General features: G+C 44.4%; 1 protein-coding gene across 4 annotated transcripts; it reads right to left on the minus strand.

Annotated features, from left to right (window-relative positions):
• Positions 1–3,183: 3,183 nt before the first annotated feature.
• On the minus strand, positions 3,184–22,658 carry ldb1a (LIM domain binding 1a). 4 transcript variants are annotated; one of them, XM_079280592.1, is made up of 13 exons: positions 22,600–22,658; positions 22,205–22,280; positions 19,420–19,520; positions 10,607–10,700; positions 9,787–9,831; positions 9,526–9,601; positions 8,440–8,542; positions 7,924–8,096; positions 7,719–7,841; positions 7,551–7,628; positions 7,304–7,427; positions 7,011–7,153; positions 5,625–6,146 (listed from the first exon to the last, which is right to left on the minus strand). In XM_079280592.1, the coding sequence occupies exons 3-13, from the start codon at positions 19,445–19,447 to the stop codon at positions 5,922–5,924; spliced, it is 1,212 nt and encodes a 403-aa protein (XP_079136718.1). In that variant the 5' UTR covers positions 19,448–19,520; positions 22,205–22,280; positions 22,600–22,658; the 3' UTR covers positions 5,625–5,921. The 4 variants fall into 4 exon arrangements, with proteins under 4 accessions (XP_079136720.1, XP_079136718.1, XP_079136717.1 ...); XM_079280594.1 differs by lacking the exons at positions 5,625–6,146; positions 22,205–22,280; positions 22,600–22,658 and adding an exon at positions 3,184–5,268 and having other exon boundaries at positions 19,420–19,557; XM_079280591.1 differs by lacking the exons at positions 22,205–22,280; positions 22,600–22,658 and having other exon boundaries at positions 19,420–19,557.
• Between the last annotated feature and the right edge of the window lie 56 nt (positions 22,659–22,714).

Raw genomic sequence — 22,714 nt, forward strand, 5'->3', positions numbered from 1 at the left:
ATCTAAATGTTGCCAAGAAATCCTCAAAAATATTTAGTTGTCACTATTGTCAGGATACACAGTATAACTCTAGACTAGAACTAAACTACAATCTACAGACTGAACTGTTCAGAGTATTAAGCTACTTTCAGGAAAAGAAGAACCACACCGGGACAAGATGGAGACGGTGCTTTTTACTCACCAATAACTGAAGCACCACTTTGATGAGGGAGAGACGAAACTGTGACAACTCTTCTCGTTCTTTGAATCGCTGTTCACTGAGGCTTGTTTGTCAACTTGTGTCCACAATCCGCTCGGCATCACGACACCGCCTGCTCTTTGTAGCTCGTCTGTTACGCCGGTGAGAGGAAATAGATTCACACGAAAAGGCACACCATTGTATATCTGGCTTCCCAATTCTACTGATGCAAATGAGGTGAAAGGAGTGTATCTGTATGTCCTCGCGTCCTGTTTTGCTTACCAGGTGCACAGTAGATCACTCATCCCAGGTTCACCTCCACACAAAGTCATCATTTACAGGCTGATCCTTCAATCTGCTACCAAGAGAGCTCTCACCAAGTGGCTTTGGCATGTGAAGAAGACTATCACGGCCACTCAGTGATTGACCTCATTGATTCTGTGCTCCTGAAACAACAACAACAACAACACCTGACTCCTACTGGTTGGTCTGTTGTTGTTGTTGTGATAAGAACGTCATCCCTCACTGGCTTCCCACCTGTGAACACAGTTATGATCTATAGAAACACCGTTGCCAGGGATTGAAGTCTCTGACTGACGTACTTTTTTAGAATTATTTACCGGCTGAATTGGTACAAAATCACAACGAAAAGCGTCTTAATGATATGACATCTCACTGAGAGAGTGTAACTCAAGTTGAGATTATTTTTTATCACAGATCCTGACTTCCAGAATTAGCTTACATGTGCAAATACCAGACACAACTCTAGCTTTCGTTGGATCAAACCTTTTCATGCAAAAATGATCTGGAGTGTCCACACTTCCCGTCAACACTCGCCAACGCCCTTCTGTCTCCGTTTGGTCTTGTTGTTGTACAGGACGTCCGAGGTGCTTGTTTGATTCACCAGCTTGGCAGAGAAAAGGGATTAGTTATCAGATATTTATTACATACCCTACATGGCCGTTGTCACAGTTTCTGTCGTTCCTCTGTTCTTGCCAACCATCATGGCTGCCATCTTCTTCATTAGTTCTGCCCGGCCAAGAACGGACAAACAGGCCACACTGTGAGTCGCATCCTTGAAAATGTGGTGTGAATTAAATCAGAAACCAAGGCTGCAGCCTCTTTGCTCACATTCCAATTCAAACTGTCGCAATAAGACAGTTCAGTAAACACAACCGTACTGGGTACAGCTCACATGTCCATTTGCATGACAAGAAAAACTTTTTGGACCCTGTTTTCTTTGCAAGAGCTGGTGATTTTAAGAATCCACTGAGGTCAGATTTACCGAAGCCTATTTAAGCAGTGGTGTGCCGTCAGGGCCTTCAAGGCCTTCTCTGCTGGCCTACAGGCACTGACAGTATCCCAAAGCTATCGCTATGTTATAATGTAATCATCTTTCAAAAATACACGACATGTATTCTAAATATTTTTCCCATTAGCTTTTTATCTCATTGCATAGCTAGTCTTCCTCAGTTCCTCACTTCCAGCGCAGCTTGTTTTAAGTGGAGCTTTTATCCAATCAGATTTCGCCCCGATGCTGTCTCTAAGTAAAAACAACTGCCCGGAGGCCTTCAGCATCACAAGTGAATCCCTTTGCAGTTAAATTAAATGGGGAGGATATTGTTGATTGTCATAGTCTTCAATCAATCAAAGTTAAACCAAGAGTTAAAGTTCAAAGATATGTAAGACGCTTTTACGTGACATTACATTTTCAGCGTTTTGGCATGTTTGGCGGTAACAATCCCAAAATCTACGGCCTCTGTCAAGCGGACGTTTTCAGTCCCCAAAAGCATTTAAACAGCAGTAAGTGACCTGCTTGTTTTTTTGCATCTGCAGTAGCGTTACTATTGTGTGGTTTTCATGATGTGGTTAATATTGTTCCCTCTGATGTGAATATTTGAATGGTGCCCTTGAGTGTGTGGTGCAATGTGTGTTTTAGCGCTGCAGTTTTGCTGGAATGTGCAGAGGCCTGTTGAATCGTGTTATTTGGTTTATGTTATTCTACCTGCTTTGTTGTCATATAAATATATGTGACTGGTTCTTGTGAGTTTGTTCTTGTCATTGTGTGAATTACATTGATTTTGACTGTATGCATTGTCCGTTAATGACGAAGCATCCCGTCATGCTGCATCATAGTGATAGACCTGCATTCTTTATGAAGCTCTGGCGTAAGTTCAGTCAGGAAGACTATACTCTTGCATGCCTAAGCCCGTAGTTTATTTCTCAAACACCTGCCAATCACTCCTCATGCATGCTCAGGGTTTCCCTGCTGTCATTGTTCAGGGCTGTCAATCATATCAGCTGTCTAGAATGATGAGGGCGACACAATCACTTGGTTAGCCAAGTCTTGCTGCTGTCTCTTTTAAATAATGTCTCTCTACCGTCAGTACATTCATGCTGCTGTTACGCAACCCTCCCACCTCCCCATCTCCGCCCAATCTTCGCAGATTCATCATCTTCATCAACTCATTCTATCAGCCTCATCATCAGCCACCATCACCACCAGTGTCTGGACTCCACGGGAGGATTTATCTTGCTGCTGCTCCAGGCAGATGCCCCTCCGTTACAAATCTCCTTGTAGAGTCCAAGCGCCAAAGACTCTGAAGACTTTATCATCACATATCCTTTGTTCACAATAAACCTTCGTCTTTTCTTTCTCCGACTTGTCACTCTGCAGTTAGTGTATTTGTAGGTGTCGAGCTGCATGTAACATTTTATTTCACCGGTTCAAATGTTGCAGTGTTGTGTGAATATGCGGTTTTCACCTGCGTCATAATGAGGTTATTAGGAGGTGGTTGAACTGTAGTTGGGCAGCACTGAAGGCCCAGGTATAAAATACACAGCCCACCACTGTATTGGTGTAATTGGTTCCTGTGATTACTGACGAACATGTCAGTGTTTTTAGTCTTTTTGTGCGACTATCCTGTTCGGAGCAGTGTAGCATGATAAAAACACACGTTGACGTCACATTCACAGATGCACAGCTAAGTCCAATAACAACCAAGTTTCTCAGTGAAAATTCATCTTTATTGATACCATACATGAATCATCAATGACAGAAACCTGGCAAAAAAATATAGATATAAAATCACCCCTATGGTGAGGTGCTACAGGAGCCAGCTATTGGTGAATTGCCATTTCAGCTTTGTCTCACATTTCACAAACCCCTATTCCCTAAATGATGTCAACTTAGGAAACACAGGGTGTTGAAAAGTTCCCCCCAGATTGATTCTGCGTCGGCCTGCTGAGTAGATGCACTATAGGGCCGCAAAAGACGATAAGTAAGGGCTTAGAAACAATAGCCTGCAGCTCGGTGTAGATTTACAAACAGCATTTCTGACAGCTCAGTCTGTCCTGGTGCTGTGGGAGACCCCTGCTGGGTGAGTTTGGAAATTCCTATCCAAGAGCTGGGTGATGAGTAAACAGGAAGTGGTCAAGCTCAGAGGGTCCCCTCAGCATATTTTCATGAAAGAAAAATTTACTTTTGCATTTTTTTCACTCATTGGTAACAGATTTGAAATGTATCCGGGAAAAAAAATCCAACAAAACATCAGAGGGTTTAGGTAAATCTGATCGAGTTTCAGTGAGGACTGCTCCATTGTGGAACAATCCCAGCAGCTACGGACTCCAGGCTCTTTATCAGGACGACTCACCTTAAAATTGAGCGACGTAACAGAAAAATAAGGCTAACTTAGAGGTCAACACTTTCTCTAAATGTGGTTATTTATTGATTTTCAGTTCATCGGACAAGTGGAACTGGCCAGAACTGGGAGCCACATGTCAAAAAAATAAAAATAAAACACACACAGGTGATGGAATGGCCGGTGTTAGCGTTAACTGACTCGGCAGCCGAACAAACTTCTACATATATCATGAGTATAGTACAGGTGGGTTGGACTTAAAACAGAATGTCAATACATAGAAAAATAAATACAGTTTGCTAAAATGAGGGCAAAATTCTTTTTATCAGTGATTGTACCATTAAAAATCACGTAAAAAAAACGAAAAAGAGGATTTTAATCTCTTTACATTAGATTGAGTTTCTCATAATTCTAGGGAGGAATACATAGAATGACTTTTACAGAAATGACTACCTAAAAATATACAAGCACAGACACAAATATGAGGAGTAAAGCCAACAAAATGATTGGTCATAAAAACAAACAGCGCAGCGTAATCAATATCTGAATAATCTTTACATGTAGCTCCTTGGTCTGCAGCTTTCTTAATTGCGATTACAAACATTTCTGGGAAACTTAAGTTAATACAAAAGTCTTTTTTTCTTCTTCTTATTTTACAATCCTGTCAAAACTTGTTTTTAAAATATTTTTGAGTAGCAAATTTGAGACGTTTTCTGTTATGTTCTCTGAAGAGAGTTCCCCCAGATAAGAGATTTCAAGACAAAGCAAAACAGGTCTGCAATGACAAGCCAACAGATCCAGGATGGAGAACTAGCGGGGAGAAGAGGTTCCAGTGCGCTGCTTTGTACTCACATCAAACAAGATGGAGGCCGTTAAAAACACACCAGCCCTGTTCTCCCCAACTGGTTGACATTATATTAAGCGTAGACTTACATGGAAGTTATTACCGTCACAAGAAGAATGATCTAACAGCGATACGTATACATTAATATACTGCAGGTTTCAGATGTTTTACAGCTCTTACATTAGCAATAATAGGAAAAACAAAATACACCGTCAATTCATAAGAAAAATAGATTGCAGTTAATCGTGGAAAACAGTGCAAAGAATATTCTGGGGTGTTTTTGTTTGCTTGCTTGTCTGTTTATTTTTTAGAAATTGTTTACAAAAATAAAAACAATTCAAAACAAGTCGAAAACATAGAAAATGAAAACACACTTCTGTAGCATCTGGCGCTCTGGTCCAGACATGCTGCGTACCACCTCTCTCCAGTACCTCAATGTTTTATGCTGCAGGTGTAGGTGAGTGTGTGTGTGCATGTATGTGTCAGTGTTTGTGTGTATGCATGCGTGTGTGCGTGTGTGTGTGTGTGTTTAAGATTTAGCGTAGCGGTTCTCAACTCCGGTCCTCAAGCTCCGGCACTGTACAGGTTTTTGTTCCAACCAGGTCCTACAAAAACAAATAATTGAGTTTTTAAAAACCGAACGTTGAATTTTGATACTAAAGAGTGCACACAGTTTTCTGCAGCCTGCAAAAAAATAAGTTCAATAAAAGCTCAGCATTTCTTCCCTGTGACATGAGCACAACAGAAACAACGTGGTGCGTCGTCAAGGAGAACGCATGCCTGAGACCCGAGGTTGGAACAAGAACCCACTGGACAACAGGACATGCCAACTTTGGCTCAAACCCTGTGGTGAGCTTTGATGGGGGGGGGGGGAGGGGGGAGTAAAGACACGTGCACACACACACACACACACGCACACGCCAGTCTCACCGCTCCTCTAAGAGGACTGACTGGAGCCGAGCAGACAAGGGCCAAGGCTGAGCACCACTGGTCATGTGCAACTATGTGAGGGAGCGACTCTGCTGACTCTGTCCTTCATGTGACAGTTAAGAGCTTCATCAGTCCATCGGCTACCGTCCCTTCTCCTAACCGCTCTCCTTTCGTCATAAAATGAACATGACGGAACAAAACAAACAGAAAGTAATCAAGCACAAGTGCTCGAGACCACCCTCACTGACTCCTCTCGCTAGCGTGTTGGCTCAGGTGGATCCCAGTAGGGTTTAAGCACAAAGGGGGGGCCGGCTGAGACCTCAGCGCTCTACTGGGACGACTGGGAGTTGTCATTCTTGCTCTCCTGACTGGAGGGGGCCTTGTTGTTCCAGGGCGAGTGTGCCCCAAGTGCAGGCGAGCTGTTGAAACTGTCCTCATCCTCCAGGCCATTCGCCCCATCGAACTGCGTGTTCTCCAGCCGTGTGATCAGACGCTCGTCCTCGCCACCAAACTCCCCTCCCATCAGAGTGGGCTCTCCCACCATCATCACGTCCTAAAGGGGACAGCAAGGGCCGGTACATATTATCCCCATAATACAGGGGGTTGCGCGGAATGACTGGCTGCACGGACGAGTTGTAAGTGGAGTGTTTTCTTGCCTACGGTCTAGCGATTTAACTTGGTTCAATTTCAGCTTCTTTTCTTTATGATATGCATGATAATTGATACTTCAAGATGCGTTTCAGGGACAAAGAGAGTGTTAACACCTGAGGTATTGGCGTCCTTTTATTCCTGAACCAATCCCAACAGGACAAGGTGTTGTCAGGGCATCTACCCTGACAGTTGTGTCCGTTGTGGCCCTGACTCCCTTCCCCCGTTCCAAGAACCAGGGTCAAGGGCCCTCCCTACTGGCCAGCAGTGGGCGTCCCTGAACCTTGAGTGCTGCATCAAGGGGGAGGGAGGGAGGGGGGGAGGGGGGCTGTTTCATTCCACCTCGGGTCTCGTTCGCTCAACCAAGCAACCAAGTCAGCAAAGACAGCAGGGCTGTGTGAATCGTGTGCTCTGAGACTAACTCTAAAACCAAGATGATACAGCAGACAACACTAACTGTCCCCACTGGAAATCAGAGCAAGGTAACCCCCCCCCCCCAATGGCCCTGAAATAATTTAACCCATAAACCTGTGGCCCCAGAGGACAAGGGACTGCCCATCACTGGTTCACATCAGTAGTCTAACTAAATATACTCATCCCCCCTTCCAGAGGCATCCCTCTGCTATCTCTATCCTGCTGCTACACCCACCCCCCCCTACACCCACAAATAACTCCCTAACCCCCGTGGCTGTATTTCCAACCACTCCACCCCGTGTCTTATCCTCCACGGTGCAGAGAGACGTTAAGTAGATATAATGCTTACAGGTACCTGGTTGGAGAGAGAGAAGCTGTTGGCTGGACTCTTCTTTTTGCTGTTGCTGTTGTTATTGCTGCCTCCGCCGGAGCTCACGGTGCTTCCACCGGACACCTTCCGTTTCCGCCGCTTGTTTGGAGCTTGTCTGGCTGGCTCGGCTACGTAGACAACAGGTGGAAGATATGTTTCATGATCACATATTTAAGTGAATGTCAATCTGTTTTTCAATTGCAACCGGATTCGTTTGTGCTCCGCGGCTTAATGAACGTAAGGGCGACACCGCCATAAAGGCATTAAAGTGTGCGTACCTGGAGGTGCTACCATTCTTTGCCACTTTTGGAAGAGGCAAGTCTTCAGGCAGTCTCTGGGGCTCAAGCTGTAGGTCTTATGCCTCGACATCAACTCTTGCATGGGCTCCAATATCACACATAGCTTTACGGCGGATAACGAGAGGAACCAAACAGACAGAAAGAGCGTTAACAGGTTGTTGCAGCTGAGGTTAATTTACTGACCGATCAAAAAGAGAACAACATGATCACAGGGAAACGTGCTTACACGGAGGTAGTTGAGTGTGGAGTTGGACAGCCCACATCTGGTTATATTTTTAGCCAGCTGATCGAGCATTTGTGGATCCTGCGTGATTATGTTGAAAGGACAACATGAATAAAGTGCACGTACAGTATGTGCATTTGAGCGGGGGGGTTATTTGGGTCTGGAACTCACATGCATAGCCAGAATGCTCCTTGGTAGGACCTCTCTGTGTTGTCTGATGCTGAAGTGCCACGTCTTGATCCTCATCATGTCATCAAACATGAATTCCAAGTACAGGCGGCCCTCCACGCAAACCTGAACCGCGAGAGAGAAAGTTACAGGTCACGGCAGCAGCAACAGGAACGAGAGGGACGGCTGCACATGTTGCATCCGGTACCTGTGTGAACATGGGTTTGCCGTTTTGGGTGACCATGGTGCATTGGTCGCAGTCCAGAGACACAAAGTTACTGTGGAAGGACTCCTTCGGGTGCTTCAAAACATAGAACAGCTCGGTGGCGCCGCCCTCAAAAATACTTCGAAAGTATCGTGGGATCAAAGTCCTGCCGATGGCTGCACACAAATATAGAAGTTTGTCAATAAATGTAATCAATACATAAAAAAAAAAAAAGGAATTTGAATCACCCACATATACCAGGTAGTGTGAAAAAGATCAAATAAAGAGCAGAGAGGATAGAGATAATGCTGCCAACAGGTAACAGATAACAGCCTTGTCTTGATGAATGATTAAATTGAAAGATGTATGATCTGATGAAGATGTAAAACATCTGGACATTTTGAAGACAATCATTATTGGACATTACTAAAACATAAACAGTTCCACGGTCTTTACATTTACAATTAGAACCTGAAGATACAAACAAACAGTGGCATTTTATTATTTAATTCTTCTTACTGTATCGTTTGGGTCCATCCTCCAGACAGAAGGTGATGGTGAGCATGGCGTCATCCTCAAAGAACTCTGTGGTGAAGGCATCCCACCAGAGATTGTCACAGTCCTGAAAGCAGATAAAGAACCGCTCCTCTCAACTTTTACTCCTTCAAATCTAAAAACCTAACTTTGGTAAAGTTATACACACTCCATCATATAATCACAATAAAACAAAACAGCATTCAAGTGTAATACAGTTTGTTTGCTATGAAGAGATGAGGAAGTTACATAATAGATAATATGAGTAAACAAAGAATGATTCTTAACAAGAAGCAGAAATTCTTGTTTCCTCAAATTCAATATTTTGATAAACATTCAACTCTTCTTCCTCTGGTCCATGTGAAACAATGGATTATTGCAAAACCGCTCAAAAACAAGAAGCAATAACTCTTGTTTCCTCAAATTTACTGTTTCTTTAACTAATCAACACTACTTCCTCTGGTCAATGTAAGTCAATGGATTTGTTTTAAACAGATGTGCATGCTTCATGGGCGCCACGATCATCACTGCAGAAGCTCTTAAATGTTTTGTTGTGCAGTGAAGAAGTCAAAACAACACTGAAGGTGGACTTTCTGAACGAGGCATGCTGCCATTCAGACGTTGGGTGTTGGACATCAAACTTGATTTGTGGTTAAAATCCCCCACAATGCACAGGGGTTAGTGTGGATACATTTGTAATAGAGTGCAGACAGACAGCCACATATAAAGCGTGGCTTGTTACAAGTGCTCAGTCGCACTCTCGAGGATTTAAACAGTCTGCACTCTAATTATGTTTTGGCCAGGTTGATCAGATAATCTTATTAGAGCCTGAATGGAAATGAAGTCGGTGTGTTCTCGGGCTTAATTTCACACAAAATCCCTGAGCGTGGACAGCAGCTGGGAGGGAAAATCTGAAAACAGCAAGTAGTTCACAGGAGCTGCACGATGTTGCACTGGAGATTGTAATCGCAACCAACTTGAAAATGAAACTCAGATGCTGTGTTTTTGCACAGCAACAGTGTGGTGTTGATGTCTTATTACTCTCTATGCGAGTGATGAAGCGACTCTCACCTCTGTCCAATTCTGTAGCCTTTTGTTCAGCTCGTATATCCGGTAATCTGTTTGGTTCCCGTACGGTGTGGGTCTCCTGAAACAGAAAACATGGGGACTCAACACTCGGTGGCTTTCCGACACAAATACCATGAGCAGTTTCCCCACTTAAGTTAATAGCGGTGTGTTCTAAAATGAACAGAGCACAAGGCTTTATAAATTACTTCTGAGCTGAGACAAACTACAACTGTGTGTTCACTATGCAAGCGGCAGTGTACTCACCCCATTCCAGGCTCCATGTATGATGGGGGGTACATGGGTGTCGGCCTAGGAACAACGAAAATAACAAAAATCAGCAATCATTTTCTGACAAACAAGGCTGTACGTCTTTAGTGCTACACTTTGATCTCAGAACTGTTAGCCCTGAATCCAGTAATTGGCTCCAACGATAAAAATCCACTTAACAATAGAATACGGAGATATAGAATATATGGGTTTGAAATATTCAACACTTGCAAAAAACAAGTACTCTAAAATGCTATGACTGCACTGCATGTCAGTATGGCATCCATCTTTGTTTGTCACTTTTAATTAAGCTGATTGTTGCTGCTTCTCTTTTGACGTCATGAGACCGCCACATTGAATAAGAACAGAAACAATCACCAGTCAGTCACTGGGAAACCGGAAGCTCAGCATCAAACGGGTGCAGATTTAAAGGGAAACAAGTTCCGGGTTCAGTGTCAAGTGCATAACAATGCCCATAACAAGCTGTAATATTATACAATTATAAACAAATTACAGTTTAAACAGCTTCAACCTAACTACTTAGCAGAGAGCCAAAAAAAAAAACAGCTGGCCAAAAATATTCAGAACTCAAATGCAAGCACCGGTTCAATCGTGATCCACGGTCACAACTGCAATCTGGACTGAGAAATAATTTTACTACGGGTATTTGGGGGAGAAATTATTTCAACAGTACCCCCCCCCCCCCCATTATCACAAGAAAGAAGAAACATTAATATAACAGGTGACTAAAAACTTTTGAACGGCGAGTACAAGCCATAAAACATCAACACACATCATTATCTATAGAGAAACCTACCCCACATCTCTGTCCAGCATAGCGCCTGGGTGGAAGCTGCCGCCGTTGGGGGGCTCCTTAGGAGAGTACAGCTTGAATGACTTTGACGAACAGCCTGCACACGAGCACACGGCAGAGACGGAGGGGGGAAAAGAGCAGAGATTTAGAGGAGATTTAGATTTAGCTCATTCAAATCACAGCATCATCCAAGTAATCTAATGCTGGATGATTCTGCTGAGATTTTAAAAAGCACACTGCCAAAACAATTTCCTGCTGCTTTCATTATCTAATCCATCTTCAATCTGGTAATTGGACAAGAAAACAAATCATGACGGAAAGAAAAAACTGAAATATTTATTAGCCGACAGAAATCTGAGAAAACAATCAGTGAACTGGGGAACTACACGCAGAGGAGATCGTCTGACATGTTCTTTGTGTTTTGTACCATTATAGGGAGCCCTCTTCTCTGCATTCAGCCCCATGTGATCCTAACCATGCGCCTCTGCTGTGTGTGTGTGTGTGTCTCCCCCTAGTTGCCTCTTCTACCCATCCCCCCATGCATTGCCCGGCTGTTAACCCTCGTCTGTCCAGATAAAGCGTTCACGGTCAAACAGTTCAGTTCTCTTAGAAACTAATCTTTGCGGTATCTATACTCAAGGAGACTTTACGTTGCATTTAATTAGGCCTGATTAAAATAAACCTGCATACCCAAGCAGCCAAACCGTAGCGGGCTGGGATGTTGAGAAAAACAACCCCATGAAATTTGACCCGGGCTTGCCCATAACACCCACCCTACAGCTTCAGATAACAGATAAGGAAACATTGAGTTTCTGTGTTGGACCCCTTTATAATGTGGTTTGAGCGTGTCCTGCTTGTAAATCTGGTATTCCCAACAGGCACCTGAAGGCAGCATTATGTTAATGTGTTGCTTTTACACCGTTACAATTGATCCACAGCCATCGGCGACTGTCAGCTAGGCATAGAACATGGTGATTGTGCCAAATGAACACTGAGCCACACTAATGCAGGATCAAACATAACGGCTGAATGTTTGAGTCGGCCAGACAGACTACTCTACAAATGGTAATGGCTAAAGTCAAGGTATACAAATGGAGAGCGAAAGGCAGGCGTTGGGGTCAAGTATTGACAGTGTGAACTGTGATCTGTCCTTCCCCATTCACCGCTCCTCCAACAACCACAACTCCTCCTTCGTTCACTCCCTTGCTTCAGTACAACCCTGGCAGGTCATCTTCTCCTCCCGATTGCTATGTGGGTGAACCTGCTCAGGGGCACCCAACAATACTTCTCTATATGCATTACATCTGACCTATAGACCCCCCCTCCCCCAAACACAAGTAGCCCCAGACAGCATTCAACCCACATATGCTGAAGTCTTCATCCAATCTCATGCTGATGCATAGTGTGCCAAACACAAATCCCTGCAAGAAATATGAGTAGAAGTCTTGTTTTCTCCATTCTGTAATGCCTCCACGTTCAGAAACACACATTCTGCACAAAATGCTGACACAGTTTATTCTCGTCCTTGAATAATCACCAACACACACCCTGTAAAACCATGTACCGTCAACAGCGTGAAATATATCCACAAGACATCAGATGCATTATGTATGAGTCATTTCACGGGCCACACCATCTTTTGAATAAGTATTTTTGATGAAAGACATGTTCAGGTACACATGACAAATACCGTTAGAGATAGATGACTCCAGCAAGTAAGCATCCTTTGAAAGAAGGACATAATTAAGATGAGTCACCATGATGCAGAAGCACTCTAACAATGGTGACCTTAAAATAATGAGACTTTTAGGTGCAGTTCAGTCCTCTCAAACAATAGAAGAGCATCCAGAAGCTGGCCCACAGCCAATAAAACACCCGAAACAAATGAGCCAAGACTGTCCACTGATTACTGGTATAACGCTAGCTCAGTCTATAGCACAGTCGACATTTTAAAAAATTAAGCCTGTGTTCACTTTAACACACTGGACCAGGCGTAAAGTGGAGCACAGGGCCGCGTTCATTCAACGTCTACAGAGGACAGATGCCATTGCTAAGCTATTAACGTAGCTAACGTTAACGTAAGCTAACGTAGTTGCTGAACTACCGCCATCCACTTGTGATTTGCCGTGCGTGTTTACTGTGAACCAGCGGGGCTGTCAAAGGTAGCGTGGCTGTAAGTTTGAGTTACCTGCAGAGAAAGGTCCACCGAAACGCGGTGTTGCTCAACACCTCCGCTCGGTGTGTTTCTCGCCAGCTAGCTTCGCTGCTAGCCGGAGCGGCTGGACGGCGAAAGCTCCAGCCCCGACCGTCGATAATGTAACGTTAGTCCTGCACCCCAACAACACGAGAGACGAGAAGTGAAACACCCCAGCTCGTTGCACTGGCTCCTGGCAATTTACAATCCCCAACTAATTGTTTTTAAATGTAATTTGTTTAGTGGACGATGCTACCTATTTACTACTAACGTTACTACTACAGGAGGACCCTTTGTTCCTGCCAGCCGAGACACGGAGAAAAAAAAAACAAAGGCCCCGCCTCCTGCACGCGCCCCCGCCCATCCCATCAAACACACCGAGATAAACACAGGCCTGCCTCCATGACAGCCAGGGACCCCAATCTGTCTTGTATAGTGGTACAGGTGGCACCCATTAGGAGGAACGGTTATAAGCTTGTATTTTGCATCTTAAACATGCTATTACAGATTGACAGAATAATCTTATTCCATAGTCTGACAGCATCGTTTTGTATCAGCTTGTTCTGACTCCTCATGGAAGCTTTGTGGTGTTTACAAAGTGTCAACATGCATTTTTGATATGTGCATCATTTTATACACATTTCCACCCTGACATATTAGGTACTTTTGGAAACTTTGGGCGTTAACTAGAATTTACATTTAGTTTGGTGGGTTCAGAAAACATTTGGCTGCACTGCATGGGTTTATAAAGAGTGACAAACGTGTGGATCAGTGGTACTTAAGAGGTTAAGTGTACAGTATTTCTTCATTGTTTACAAGACAGACATGATGCCCTGAGATACAAACTATCCCTGTGCTCTCATAATTATGACAAATGATAAATACAGTCTTTAAAAAAGTCATAGTGTATAATTAAACTGGAGGTATTAAGACTGAAGCCCTTTTAAGCATTTTGCCAGATTGTCAGAAAGCCTGGGACATACAGGTAGACCCTCACTATATCTCAGCACATTTCATGAGGAATAATACAATATAAAGGTTGATCGTTGAATACAAACAATAGATGTCAGTACGATGAAAAATTATATTTCACTTTTTGAGTTTGGAAATTCCTGCATTCAAGCACATATAACAGAAACTCCTGTGAAGCTCTGCAGTATGAGAACCGTGTGCATTTATAAAACCTTTCTACGGTGGGGGCATTAACATTCAGTTCAGTCATAATCAGCAGTCATGAGGAATAAAGGGAGAGAGAAATGATTTTTGCCAGGGCTGCTGGTCAGTCTGTCCTGACTGTAACAACAACATGAGTGTGATTCAGACATTTTATTCACACTGTTCAGCAACTCTGCCACAAAGACTATTTACCTAAACAGGCTGTTTAATTCAAGCTAACTTCGTAAAGGCTGATGACAAATGATTGACTTGGCTGATGTCCTCAATCCTGAGCCTCAGATTATGTAAGGGTATAATCTGCAGCCTCACTTTTAATCAATAACCACTCTCATGTTTACATGCAAACTATTTGAAGCCCGGAAAACCTTTTGTGGTCTGAAAGTGCATTTAAAGCTCAATTTGTTGAGTCTTTCACTTGAGCTGCCAGTCAGTTTGTAGAATTATATAAGTGAAGCAGTGCATTTCATTGAGAGAGTAAACACATCTGACCCAGACCAGTCACTCTTACTGCATGAAGCCCCCATCAGGCTGATAGTGCAGATATACAGCATCATCTGCAGCTTGTACTCACTATTCAGATTGGAGGAGAACGACACAAAAATATCTGTGGGCTACATCATCGGTTGAATGTTGGAAAACAATGCAACTCAACATTTCGTGAAAGTAACTGTGGTCCAATCAAGAGAGTTTGGCTGTGTAGTTATGACAAAAAATAAATTATTACTCTACGCCGTAGAGTAATAATTTATTTTTTGTCTACGGGACAAACCGTCTACTTAGAGTCTACGGGAATAAAACATAAAAGAAAGACTCAAGCCTTTTGTTGTAACATAGGACGAGATGTATAAGCTTTCGTTGAAAACAATGGTTCCTCAGTCAGTGTTGATGGACGGACACAAAGAACAGATGTGACAGAACAGCATCTCCCTCTGCTGGTACATGCTGCAAACATCCTCACGCTTCAATTATTGAATACAATAAATAGAATACAACACAATAAAATGAACTTTACTGTACACTATTCACAGCTAACATAATCTATAAAATCTCTCATTTTTATCTTCATGATCTTTATCTGCCTATTCCATGATGATATCAACCAATAACCTTAATAAGCACAATAGTGCTTATATTAATGGCATCTGAAGGTAGTCTGCATTATCATCATTATCATTGCAATAACAAAAGAAACACATGAAAATGGATTGTAAGGAAGTGTGGATCACACAGCAACGTTATGGAATACTGCATACATGACTGTGGGAGTGTTTCAGTCCTGAGAATTGGATTTCATGTGTATTCAGTAAGAGTCACATGTAGTGATATCATGAAATGGAAATACACAAGAACTAAGTTTGAATTTCGTAACTGAAAAACTGGTCTTGTACTACACACGATCTCTTTTATTTGTAGATCCCTATAGCTCCGAAGAACACTTTACACGTACTATTTTATGCAGAGGCGGACTACATAACATTACCACTGAAATGCTTTCCATGCATTGTAATGGAAAATAATAATGTGGTCTCTAATACAGAAAAATGTCAAATGAATTTTTAATCATTTGGTTCATTACTCAAGCATCCTTCCAGTCAGACACACTTTTAAAAAACTGGCCGTGATAAATAAACTGAGGCGAGCTGTAAACAAGTCGACTCCACACAGGCCATACACGCGTAAACATGCCGTAAAGCTTTTTTCCGAAGCCCTCCAACGTATCGTGTCTGTACACAAACGTGTGACAGAGAGAGTCAAGCATTCGCGAGGAAATCTGTAGAGAGCGCTGGTGAACAGCATGTTCACACTCCTGTCGCTGCTTTCCTAGCCGCCACAGTGGAAGCACAAACCTGTCAGGGAAACCGTTCTGCGACACCTGCCTGGTAGTGATAGCAACACGGCAGCAGACAGAACTATGCAGGCTGTGGTCTGACAGCAGGAAGTCAAACAGCGTGGGTTCAAGATAAAGGATCTCTGCTGTGGACGCTTGCAATGAGAGAGGTCACTGATCTGAATCTAGGCACAATTAGCCAATCCATAGAGGATTGTGCAGTTTAAACTGGAGGTTTGTCATTTATACGGCTACTCTTGTTATGCACTTCTGTAATGTGTTACAAAAAAATGTAAATCCACCATGAAATATAAATCACTTGTGTTCTTATCATACTGCTCAGTTTTAATGTTCTTGAACTGAACAACGGTGAGACAGCGATGATGTTATTTAGAAACTAATCTTGGAGCCGCTGCGCATAGTGAATAATGAAACAACTGTGACACAGCACCTGCTTTTACTGGAATTTGGACACTTCGTCAGTCGGTAATTCCAAGAAAATGCACAAACTCCACCAAACCCACCTCCATTTTCTGACATCATCAATTCAAGTCTTGAAGCGCTGCTTCTTTTTTTTACTTTAGGGAAACACTTGTTTGAATTTACAGTCTAAAGCACATAATTTCTGTTCAATGGCAGCAGTTACATGTCAACATTTGCCTCGATTTGCATACGCGTTGATCAAATCAAGTCTGTTTGAACACTCCACCTTCAACACCAACCAGCTCAAACAGGCTGGCAAATTCATGATACACTCATTAACAGAAACATGTTTGCATGCTAAATGTACACTAACAGTCCCACTTTCACACACACGATTGGCACAGAAATACAGCACAAAGCCCTCAAATAACTGCGGCTGTCCTCACACCTTCTGTTTTCAGCACAGCTCTGTTTCAGTCTATCTTCAGTCAGTAGCGAGCCTGCTTTCATGTTGTAAAGACTCTGCGGCTTGCACATCTCCCACAAATAAAGGTGTGCTTTGATAGAAAATAATTTTTTCCCTCCCACACATTTTGTCGTCTCCCCCTCCTCCCGGCTGTGGCACATGCCAGCTTTCCTCTGCCATCCGGTCGGCCCAGCAGCAGATGTGACATCACTACAGCACGCCCCCCCCCCCCCCATCTCTCTGACTCCCCAGCATCTCTGTCTCCCACGCATTCCTTCTTTCTCTCTGCCTCTGCACACACAGCCATTTTGATCTAGCAAACAAGATCTGAGAGACTCACTAGGGTGGAGAGAGGAGGCGACGAGGAGAAGAGAAGAAATGGAGAATTGAGGAAGGAGAAAAAAATGAGAGGCACAAGCTTTTCAGCGCAGTGAGATAAAGCTGAGGCAGCCGTGTTGTTGTGTAACGTAATCAAAAAAGCCATGGCTGTTTGGCTGCCATCTTGGTTCTGCTTTAAGTCACTTTTCGCCAATCAGAAGCCATGTGACGTTCTGCATGAGGTAACAGCACGGTTACTGCAAAAGGCAGTGAAGAAGGGACGAGGGAGTGACGGAGAGTGAGAGGGGGGAGGAAGGAGGGGGGAGATGAGGAAGGCAGAAACGGGAGGGAGGGGTTAAAGTGAGATGGGTGAGAGATGGTGAGAGTAGTGAGCAGAGGGGAGCGCATGCTTGATTGCATGTGAGAATGGAGGGGAGGGAGGGAGGGGGGGTATCTTCAGCTCACAGGCAATCTATTTTTACCATTTAGTCTGCACAAAGGATGTGATTGGCTCCACTGTGTTAGGACGGATCTCCTTCATGCGGGGAACAAAGCCTTAAAAAGGCTGATTCACAAGCAAAGTCACAACAACAGCAGGATGTCCCAGGGTTGTCAATGAGCTAGACAGACTTGAGAAGTCTGTTCTTTATTATGGGCTCACAGTCTGCCACATGGCACATACGCTCCGTTCAGATTCCTCTCTTCTATAATGCTCTGACCCAAGAAAGAAAGAGACAGCGCTGTAGAATAAGAGAGGATTAGTTTTTCACGATGCAAATGCACACACACAAAGAACAGGGAGGATCTTCCGTCCACCATCGTACAAGAATGTAAACAAACCAGTCTTCAAATATAATGATTTACTGCGCAATGGCAGCGAGAGAGAGAGAGAGAGAGAGAGGGAGAGAGAGAGAACCAGTGTTGATCAATGTTGCCTCGTGGTTATCTGCCAGATCAGCCAGTCTAAACTTGTCCTAGGAGGCTCCTCGTGAAGGTGTACGTATGTTCGCGAGTGTGTACGTGCATGCTGTACATAAACCTGTGAGTGTTGGTGCGCAACATGCACATGGCAGATCTCTCTGGTTCCGCCTCTTTCTCCTTACATCCTTCGAAAAAACATGTGGATATCATTAAAAGTTTCTGCTCCAGAGTTGGGTCTGTCAACAGAGGGAGCGAAGGAGCAGATATCCTGGAAAACGGCAGGAGAGGGCAAGGAAGCGAGCTAGTAGAGAAAAGATCTGAGAGGAGAACATCAAGCAGAGGCCCCTCTAATATTATTCCATCTGATAGGCGACGACCAATGAATCAGAGAAGCCCCATTAAAATGATACTGACACCCTAATTCAATCTGCCCTCTCTGAGATCCCCCTGAGCAGATGCTGCGATTCAATTTCTATGTGTTACTTTCTCCCTTGTGCTGCACACAGCCCGTCCCCTGGCACTGTGCACAGGGCAACGTCTCGGCAGCCTGCCTGCTCTCACCGGGGTACCGTGGAAGAGAAGTTGCTCCAAAGTCAAACGGTTTATGGGAGAGAATGGATTGTAAGATCTACTTGATAACAATATTGCCACTACATTTTGCTTGCCAAAGACTGACGTGTGCAGAAAGTACTAGATGTCCTTGCGTACAGTGCTCTGACACTGTACGCAGACACCATAACATTAGCAGTAAACCAGATGTGATGTTACCTTTATTTAAAACTCAAGAATGTTTAATTAAAGAAAAGCCAAGCCAAGCATAACAACAGCATTCAAAAATATGCAGAAACGCAAAGTCACAATGACAAAGAGCTGCCTAATATCCCAACAGCAGCTTATTAACTCAAATTCAACTCTTAACTAAATCTACTTAAGTACCCTCATTAATGGTTTGAATTCATCAAGAGAGACGAGCTTTAAACCATTTTGCAGTGAGTAAAGTACCTTTGCCTCATTCGGTTGTGCCCCGTGGGACAAATATAAGAGTTATTGTGACAGTAAGCAGGGATTTCCACCAACTCCTCGAGACATACAAGAGCCCAAATAATGGAGGAGCAGACTTATAGTGGCCAGGTAAAGCCGAGAAGAGGAGTGAAAAGCAAGCGGAGCACTTATTGATATCTCAGTGTGTCTGTATGTGACAAAACTCAAAGAGCCATTGATCTGCTGCGCAGCAAGCTAGCGTGACTGAGAGGGTCTGCTGAGCAGCTCAATCCCAAAGTGTGGAAGCCTCAGTCTACGACCTTGTTTTAGGACATGTGTTGAGAGTGTAGCACGGCTTCACCGACACACGCACTCACACAGCTTGCCGCTGGCCCTTCGGCGGCTTTGCAGCACTTTTACATAAGTCATCTTTCTGACAGCACCACTGAGCACAGAGACGGTGGAGGAAAGAGAACCAAGGCAGGCAGAAAGAGAGTATAGGCACTCACCGGGACAAGCACAACCTCCAACAGACATCTTCTCACATGTTGGGCTCTGCTCTGAACGAAACAGCTGCACTCAGTCCACACGCTGCTCGCATGGGCTAACTCTGAGGAAAACAACACGGACAGAGGGGTGGAGAGATTAGAGGGAGTGGTACAAAGCAGGGCATGCACACCACAACTATACTCTCTCTCTCTCTGTCAGAGGCAGGAAGTTGGCAGTGGTGCTCTAACTGCATCATTAATAGGCATATTGCAACACAAGTGGGAGGGAAAAATGAGAGAGGAGGGAAATAGGAAGAAAGGGCCTTTACATAACGTGAGACTTGAGTCAGTAATATGGAATGGAGCGAGGGACTGTGTGTGTGTGTGTGTGTGTGTGTGTTTGTGAAAGGCAGAATGCAAGAGGGAGGCAATTAGAGCGAAGGAGAGGAAAGAGAGAAAATGCACAAGGTGTGTGTGTGTCTGTGTGTGTGTGTGGGGCAGTGATGCATCGTCCATTTTTGCTCGGTGCTGCCGTGGGAGATAAACATACTCAGTAGGAGCCCAGAGGCGGCGGCTCATTACTGCCAAACAAACACACACACACACACACACACACACGCTCACTCATACACCCTGCCTCGTGTTTGACAGATTTCCATCTCTCTTTCTGTCTCCCTCTCTCGCTCCTTCCGCCTGTTTTTTTGTTCTTCTGCTGCAGAGCGAAGACTGGTGTTAATCACTACAGACAATATCGATTAAAAATGCAGAGCCCACCTGGAGCGCAGGGACACTGGAGACCCATGGGAGGCAGGAAGAGCGCGCGTGTACGTCCGTGCACGTGCTCACACCCAACAGGAGGTGCATGTAAACAGTCTGACTCGACTGCAGACGCTTTGCCCAGCGGCCTCTGCTTCTTTTTCCAACTCTTTTCTCGCTTTTTAATCTTTCTTCACTCCGTAAATGTAATCTCCCCTCCCTGTTGATATTACCTCGACCTTTTTCTGCAGCTTGATGTGATTTTGTTTCATTTCCTTTTCCCCCTCCACGTCTCTGGTTTCCCTTCCCGTTCATCCCATAACTTCTCTTGGCTCGAGCGGGCCTGTTCTCCGAGCCAATAATTTCATAATCTCACACTTCACTACACTAACACACGAGCACGTAGGTGACTCCCGTGAGCTGGATGTCTTTGTTGCTGGTGTGCCTGATCCTGTCGGATGGATAACAGACTGAGCAGCATCATTGAGTCATTGTGGCTGAATGCAAGAAAAATCAAACATGGAAAATGTTGAAAGAAAACACAACTTCAGTCTTAACCGACAGTATTGACCACATTGTAGTCTAGTACAGTGATTCCCCAGATGGTAACTTGTAAAGACTGTAGAGCGGCTCTACTTTTTTGACAAAATAGAATTTAATTTGGCAAATATTTTCACGTACTGAGTCAGCTTTAACGCCTGAACAATACGTGTTGCAATTGAGACTTTATGAAAACCAATTAGCAAGCAGGAAGAGAACTTATCTAAAAGTAATGGATAGTTGAAATACTTGCTAAAAAGTGATGGATGGAACGGTGACAATAAAAGCGTCATTGTGATGGAATGTATCCCCAAGTGAATCGAAGCCCATAAAAACCTCAGATCTCTGTTGTCTGTCACTTACAACCAATATACGAACAAGCGACTGTCTCCGCTGAAACGAAAGCTGACAGACGCATTCCCCACACACCAGCACTCTGGCAGACGCATCACAGTTAAATGTCAAACACGATGTCAGACACTGTTCTCAGGACCGAGACACAATGAACAACCCTGCGGGCCTCCTCTTCTTTTCCCCTTACTTGTCTTCTCCCCCTCTTTTCATTTCCACTTCACACACACACACACGCACGCACACACACACACACACACTTTTTGTTTCTGTTCCAACCAGGTCTGTCTTTCTCTGAGTCCTCTCATCTCTCTCTGCTATTCTGTTGCCATTCTGTCCTTTTTGTGCGCCTTGTAGGTCGCAATTTGCGGGTTTGACATTCATGGAAGATTCTGCCACTGTAAAACGGTGAACACTGAACAAAGGCAGATATGAGAGATAGAGAGAGGCATCCCAAACACTGCAAGGGGGGAAAAAGAGCGTGAGAGGGGGGGAAAGGAGGAGGGGTCCCTGAATGTGATTTGGGAAATGGCTTCTGTTTCCAGGAGCGATTAGGCTTTGAAGATGAGCACTTCACCACTGACTGCACTGTCTGTCAGGCATGCTCTCTCTCTCCTCTCCTCTCCTCCTCTCACTCTTAGACTTCTGTAGATAAAGAGATTCCCGCTCTGTCAACACATCGCTCAAAAAGCTGATGTGGGAATAATGAAGTTCCCCCTCCGTTCTCTCCGCTGTGGGCACACGCAGCAGCTCCATAACACTATGTGACAGACAGCAAAGTGCCTGCACACAGACACGCCGACTGCCTTGCTTACTGAGGTAGACATCTACTCCCACTCGTGTTGTCCTCTGACAGCAGACAAACACTTGCTAGACGTGCACTGAAAATCCTAATTCCCAACAAAATGTTTAAAAAAGCTCCTGGTGGCATACTTGTTATCTCAGGTGAGTTCATGCCATTAATGCTCACCTCTCAGTCTTTTGTCTTGCAGCTGTTCTGCACGGCTTTTCTTCTCTGCTCTCTGCTCTCTCTGCTCTCTCTCTCTCTCTCTCTCTCTCTCTCTCTCTCTCTCTCTCTCTCTCTCTCTCTCTCTCTCTCTCTCTCTCTCTCTCTCTCTCTCATAAACATTCATTAAAAATCCTCCATCTCAACGCTTACCTTTGTCTGCCTCTTTCTTCTGCGCCCACACTCGCTTGAAAAGGTCCACCCGGGTCAGCCACACAGAAGTAACAAGCTGCGCCAGCAGAGAGAGAGAGAGAGAGAGAGAGAGAGAGAGAGAGAGAGAGAGAGAGAGAGAGAGAGAGACTGTGATGAGCAGATGCAGATAGGAGCCACAAATGGAGGGGGGGGGGAGATCTAGCAGTGTACAAATTGGATGATGAGAAGGAAAGAAGGCGGGAAGGAAGGAAGGAAGGAAAGAGGAGGAGGAAGATGAGGAGGAGGGGAAAAGGGGTGGTGGTGGGGGGGGGCAGCTCTCAGCTGCACTGGTATGAATATGACGCAGAGGCAGCAGCCAGAGCCTCTCCTCTCCAGCCCCATCCCTCCATACCCACCGAGGGAGAGGAGAGGGGGGGCACTGTATCCATGGCAACGGCAGAGCAGCAGCAGGTAGCAGTTAAGGAGTGTGTTGGGGCAGAGTGGTGTTCCTCTCTTTCTCTGTCTCTCTCA

This window comes from Melanostigma gelatinosum (genome assembly GCF_949748355.1).
Source record: "Melanostigma gelatinosum genome assembly, chromosome: 12".
NCBI classification, from domain to species: Eukaryota; Metazoa; Chordata; class Actinopteri; order Perciformes; family Zoarcidae; genus Melanostigma; species Melanostigma gelatinosum.

Bases quoted from the DNA above. Each gene is read 5' to 3' on its own strand.
- ldb1a (XM_079280592.1), bottom strand. From the start codon at position 19,447: ATGTCTGTTGGAGGTTGTGCTTGTCCCG. The intron at 10,701-19,419 runs GTGAGTGCCTAT...GCTCGTGTGCAG, and splicing joins TGGAGGTTGTGCTTGTCCCG to GCTGTTCGTCAAAGTCATTC. The intron at 6,147-7,010 runs GTACCTGTAAGC...TGTCCCCTTTAG, and splicing joins GCTTCTCTCTCTCCAACCAG to GACGTGATGATGGTGGGAGA.